This window comes from Psammomys obesus, unplaced genomic scaffold (assembly GCF_907164565.1).
Source record: "Psammomys obesus unplaced genomic scaffold, mPsaObe1.curated_primary_1811, whole genome shotgun sequence".
Classification (NCBI taxonomy): Eukaryota; Metazoa; Chordata; class Mammalia; order Rodentia; family Muridae; genus Psammomys; species Psammomys obesus.
Genome location: NW_026585895.1, coordinates 49,620,462 through 49,626,461, shown reverse-complemented (window position 1 = coordinate 49,626,461; position 6,000 = coordinate 49,620,462). Strand labels below are relative to the sequence as shown.

At 59.2% G+C, this 6,000-nt stretch overlaps 1 protein-coding gene across 1 annotated transcript in view; it reads left to right on the top strand.

Annotated features, from left to right (window-relative positions):
* The first annotated feature begins 1,856 nt into the window (after window positions 1-1,856).
* Window positions 1,857-6,000, top strand: part of Ncs1 (neuronal calcium sensor 1) — a 48,600-nt gene continuing 44,456 nt past the window's right edge. The window contains exon 1 of the mRNA XM_055600662.1: window positions 1,857-1,978. Within this exon, the coding sequence (XP_055456637.1) occupies window positions 1,915-1,978 (64 nt within the window). The 5' untranslated portion in view covers window positions 1,857-1,914. The remainder of the gene's footprint in view (window positions 1,979-6,000) is intronic.

The following is a 6,000-nucleotide window of genomic DNA, read 5'->3' as shown; positions in this document are numbered from 1 at the left end:
CCCTGTCTGAACCCTGGTCCACGATTTCTGTCTGGGTAGGATGTTTAGGTGAGGTGGGCCAGCTCTGAGACTCTTTTCTATGGCCTTTTCTTGGTGTCCACTTTGAACAGATCCTCAAAGCTGGAAATACCCGGCTCTGACCTGCAGCACAGATTCCTTCAGCTGCAGCACAGTGCCAGCTTTCAGGGCCCATGCCTACTCACTTCCTGTATTGAATGGGCCCTTCATACCAGAAAGCTAGGGCCTGGGTCTAGCCTGGCCTCAGGTCAGGGAAGAAGCAGGGGCTGTCTGAAGGCTGGGACATACAGCCCGAGACATATTGGAGAGGTAGGGTTGAAAGGTACCATTGCCCTGGCCAGGGTTTTTCAGCCTTCTGGACCCCCTTGAGGGGGAGAAAAAGAACACACTCTCTGTGTGTTTGCATCCCTGATGGCTCAGCAGGGGTTGGCTTCATCCTGCCATGGTCTTTCCAGGTCTCTGGCTCCTGGCACGTGTCATTCCTTCCCCCATTTTCTGCCCCTTTCCTGAGAGCGCTCCCTCCTCATGTGGTCTAAGTCAGTTGTGAATCAGGGTTTCAGCTGCCTTGGCTCCTCGTGTAGTTGAACTCCCAGGCCTCTGCCACCAAGACTGGCTCACAGAGGTTGCCACTGGCTCTCAGAGCCTTCTGGGAGCAGGGCATATTTCTGCCCACCCCCTCATCCTTTGGTAGAAGCAAATCCCAAGTTTCCCCAAGCTGTTCAGGAGACACAAAGTTGGGCAGAAAGACAGAAGACATTTTAGGAATGGGGAAGGGCAGGCCATGTGAGGCTCTTCCTGGAGACTTTCCTCAGTTGCCAGCCTCTAAGCGTGCAGCTGTGGAGCCCCACCAGCAGGCTCTGCTCCCACTGGCCTCTCCAAGCAAGCGGGACAACAGAGAGGGCCTAAACTGTCAGTCCTCCTGGGCCCCGGGAGCAGAGGCCAGGTCCTTGGGGGAAAGCGGGCTTTCCCAGCTGGTCTGCAGAAGCCCGGCCCTCCTGCCTGGCCGCAGATCGTTCCCAGCCTTGCCTGAAGCTCGAGGTGCCGAGGCTGCTCTCCTCCCAGGGCAGATTCCTTTCAGGTTAATACTCTATTCCCCTTTCAACCTGGTGGTAGAAGTCACTTTCCCCAAGGCCACGCATAAGTGCTCCCACTGCAACCCGTGCCAGCCAGCACATCAGAACGCTCTCAGAGAGGCCTGGGACCGCGCCTGTCCTGTTGGCCGTCGCGTCCCCAGAGCCCAACACATCCAAGTGGAATGAATGAACTACGCCTGGCAGGGACTTGGCCTCATTCACGTCCGATTTTCTGGGCCCTCCCTGCCCACGCCGCTGCGGAGACTGGGAAGGATCCGCGGAGGGGGTGGTGTGGCGACCTCCCGGGCGTCCCCGGAGAGCTAGCAGGAGAAGGGGGGGTGCGCCCCAACGCGGGGCGCGCGCCTGTTGGTGCTGGGCGGGAGGTGGCGCCGGGCGCTGAGTGGCGGCTCCGAGTCCACCCCTGGCGCGCCGGTGCGGGCGGGAGGCGGGGAGCGTAGGGGCGGCGGCGGCGCAGCGGTAGCGAGCATGTGCTACGCAGCCCAGTAACCAGGGACGACCGCGGCTACCGAGCGCCGGCGGCTGCGGCGCCCAGCCCCGCGCAACTCCACGCCGTGGCCGCCTGCACCTCCAAAGGCCTGGCCCTCGCCGCCAGGTCGCCGAGGCCCCTTGAGCCGCCAGCCGCGGTCGCGAGGCGTGCCGGAGCCCCGCGCACGGGACGCGCGGGCACGGCCAGACAAAGGCGCGGCCCCGGCCCGGCCCAGCCCGGCCTGCGGGCCTCCGCGCGCCCCGGCCCGACCCAGCCGCTCCCGCTGGGCGCCCCGAGCGGGTCCGGCCCGGGGAGCGGGGGCCGCGGCCGCCGAGCATGGGGAAATCCAACAGCAAGTTGAAGCCTGAAGTTGTGGAGGAGCTGACCAGAAAAACCTACTGTGAGTGCGCCCCGATCCCGGCTCCCCGGCTCCCCGGCTCCCCGGCTCCCCGGCTCCCCATCCCGCCGCGACCTTCCCTCCGCCCTTCCCGGCCGCGCCCCTGCCCCGCACCTGGCCCATTGTTCTACCCGCGCCCCCGCCCCCGGCCCTGGCAGGATGTCGCCTGTCAGCGTGCGCCCGGGACCACCCCAGGGCCTCAGGGCACCCCCAGCCCACCCACTGTCCCCCTCTGGTCCGAAGGGCTTCTGCTGTGCCGGGGCGGGGGTCGGTGGTCCCAGGAGGGGGCGCCCGGGCGTAGTGTGGCTCTCCTGCTTGGAGCGGGGTGGGCGGGTGCGTGATTCATGCCTAACGATGCTGCTGCTGCTGCGGCTCCTGCGGCTGCGAGGTTGTCCTGTCGCCCCCTCCCTGGCAAGTGTGACTGTGTGTTGGGAGGGAGAGGGGTGGCGGGTCTGGGAGACTGCCCAGGCGGTGACAGCAAGGGACCAAGGGCTCTGGGTGCCCTTGTCGTGCACTGTTAGGTTGTATCCTCGTTCTCATCTCTTCTTAGCTCCTATCTCCTCGCCGCACCGGAAAATGGGTTTACGCAGCTTGAGCCTATCTGTCCCTCTCCTCGGCCCTCTAGTCCCAGGTGTGGCTCTCCACTTGCCCAACTTCACGGCCCTGTCCCTGCATCTTCCGTGTCTCCACACCAGGTGTCCCCTCCTGAGCAACCTCTCCAGGGCTGGCTCTGGAAGTGGGTCCCGGGCAGCTTTGACTGAGCCCTCTCTGCACCACCCAGAAAGACAAGCCGCGGGGTGTAGATGGAGGCTCTGGTGCAGTGAATGGCCTCTGCTCTCCCCTGCCCCCCCCCCCCCCCCCCCCCCCCATATCCATCTTCTGAGCACGTTTGCAGGTCTTGGCCAACCCAGCGCCTTAGCTCCATCCTCCTCACTCTCCATAGACTATAGAACAAAGGGGGCTTTTCCGACTGGACTCTCCTGGCCCCTGTCCTGAGGAATTGGGCATCAGGGAGGTCACATCCAGGAACTGCTCGTGGAGAGGTGCCCTTCCCAGCCCAGGCCATCCACTTCTTCTTTCCAGATTGGCTGGGTAGCCTTTTCTAGCTTGTTGCTGTATCTGAGGTTGACGGGACCCTCCAAGGTGTGGCCCACAGTCATTAGCAGGTAGGCTGTTGGGGGGACTTCCCCCTCCTCCAGGACCCCAGGGTCTGGGGGGGGGGGCAGAGGCTCTACGGACTTCTCCAGGAATGATGGCATGTGTGGTGTGCCAGGCTGTCCCCACGATGGTAAGACCGCAGCCACCAATGAACCGTGTAAAGTCAAGGTCCTGTTTACCGACTGTGTCATGCGCCATCAGCTGCGTCCTTAGCACAACTGTACGCCAACAACTCAGCGTGTTCTGGGCACTACAGCTGTTCACAGAGAGGAAAGCGAGACTTGACAGGTGCGAGGTAGCATTACCTAGGTTGCCACAGTCTCTAGGCAGTCCTGGGGACTGCAGCTTGGTGTGCAGCTGTGTCCAGGAGAGACCTCAGGCTTATGCCAAGAGCCCCCCTGTGCTTCATTTCCCTACCCTGGCCCATATAGCATTTGAGAGACCCCCAGGGGCCAGGATCCTTTTCTCCAGCCCCATCTCTGTGGGGCTGGCCATCAACTTGGGAAGAATGGGGCCAGTGAAAGTCTGTTAGGCACTGGCCCAGTGGTGCTCGACTGAGCTATTTTTACAAGCCTTTCTGTGATACAGAGCAGTTTTGGTCAGGGATGGAGGCAGGCTGGGCACTTCTCCTTCATCTAAGGCCTTATTTGGGGTAGGGGGATCCATTTGCCTCTGGCTTGTCTCCTGGTGGAAACCAGCTCCCTCCAGGCAGGCCAACAGCCATCTCTCCCAGTGTGGGTGCATAATAGGTCTGCAGATCTTTGTGGAAGTACAGTAACCTCATCAGGTAAAGCAGAGAGTGCTAGCAGCCAGAGGCAGGCCTACTTTTGCTTCTTCCTCATGAAGTGTGGCAGCCTCTACTCTTTCCTCTAGGGGAATTCTGAGCAGGGATTCAAGAGATACATCCTAAAGGAAGGATTCCCAAAGATCTGGGCTGAGCTCTGAAAGTGTGAATCAGGAGGCTGGAGAGCTGGCTCAGTGCAAGCATGAGGACCTGAATTCAGGTCCACAGTCCCCACCCACGGCAGAGCCGGATGCTGTGGCTCATGGCCATAACTCCAATACCGCACAGGCAGACAGAGAGGGATCCTGGGAGCTCACTGGCCAGTCAGTCTAGCCGAAATGGTGAGCTCTGGGTTCATTGAGAGACACCTGGATCAAACAGTAAGGCAGAGGGCTGGAGAATGAGCACTGCTCTTCCCTAAAGACCAGAGTTCAATTCCCGGCACCCACAACTGCCTGTAATTCTAGCTCAATGTGAGCCAAACTTCTTGGTTTCTATGAGCTCTGCATTCACACACACAACTCTCCATACTCCCTGTACGTAATTAAAAAATTAAAAAAAACCAAAAACAACCAAGGTTTTAAAAGCAAAATAAGGTGGAGAGCCATAGAAGGTACTCAACACTGACCTCTGTCCTCCATCTGCATTCAGAAGGGTTGAGTGCACCTACACACACACACACACACACACACACACACACACACACACACCCCCCAACACACGGAACAAGAACAAGAGAGTCATACATCGATTTTGGTTCTTGGTTCTGGGTAGGTCCAGTTGAAGAAGCATAACCTGACTGACGCGGCAGGTCCTGGGCTGGGGACCCAGTGGTCCTGCCTGAGTCTGTGCTGGGTACCATCCCGGCTGGTGTGGATCCATGTGAGGGGGAGGGGAGGGAAGGGAGAGAGAAGGTAAGTAGGGAAAGGGCTGAAGGCTCCAGGAGAAGACTTCAGGAGGACTCCTGGGTTGACACCTGACCCCAGCCCGGTTCAAGATAGCCATCTTTCAGGCAGAAAGCCCTGGAATTCCCTATGTTCTTTCGATGCAGATGAGATTATCTTCGATTAACTGTGCACAGCTGCCTTTACTGGCACTTCCTCTATCTCTAAGGGCAGCGGAGGGAAGACCCTTTACCTCTGCTCCCACCCCAGCCTAGGCCAGACGGACTCACAGACTGACATGAGCAACAGTGGAGTTCAGGGGGAAAGTGTCTGCCTCGCTCTCTTTTTGCTGATTGGCGAGGGGTAAGCCCTCCCTCTTGTCTAGCAGAGCCTTGCTTTCCTCCTTTGCAAAATGGGTATGGTCTTGGTAGTAGGAAGTGAGCGGAGGTGTGTTTGTTGGGTAAGTAGCCATGACTCTTCCCAAACATGCCGCTATAATTCGCTATAATTTTGAGTGCATTATTCCCCCCCACTTCTACTCCAATGCTGGGATGGCACCCAGGGCCTCACACACCATAAGCGAGTGCTCTATCAATGAGCTTCGGCCCCAGCCTTGAGCTTCCCCATGATCCAGTTTTAAATGTCTTTTGTGGGTGGGTTTCATCCCTGCAGATGGCTCTTCTTGCCATCCCAGTAACTCAGGATGGCTTGAATTCTGGGCTCCCCCCACTAAGGCCCCAGTAGGGCCTTGCTTTTACACAGCAGCCTGCCACCTCACTCGGTCATGTCTGCCATTCACTGGCCATTCACTCGGCCAGGCACACAGGCGGAGAAGGAAGGAGAGCCCCAGTTCCTGCCTCCAGTGGAAACTGGCCAGGTGGCACACAGACCTCAGAGTATGCCAAGGCAGAGATGCCTTTTTCTTCCTTGTCTCTCCCCATCCCACACTACCGCTGGCACCTTCCCAGAGACCTCCTGTTCAGGGGGCGGGGGAGGGGAGGCCACTTCTTGTCACTTGGTCAGTTTCAGTTTGGCCTTGACCTTGAGTGCCAACCTTGAGCCTCTTTGCTGTCTTCTGGCACATAGAAGATCAGGGAAGAGATGGGATAAGTGTGCTCCGAGGTTGTGCAGCAGTAGACATCACTGGCACCTGAGGTGGGGGATGACACCCTGGTCCCAGGTGGGGACAGGTTGAGAGG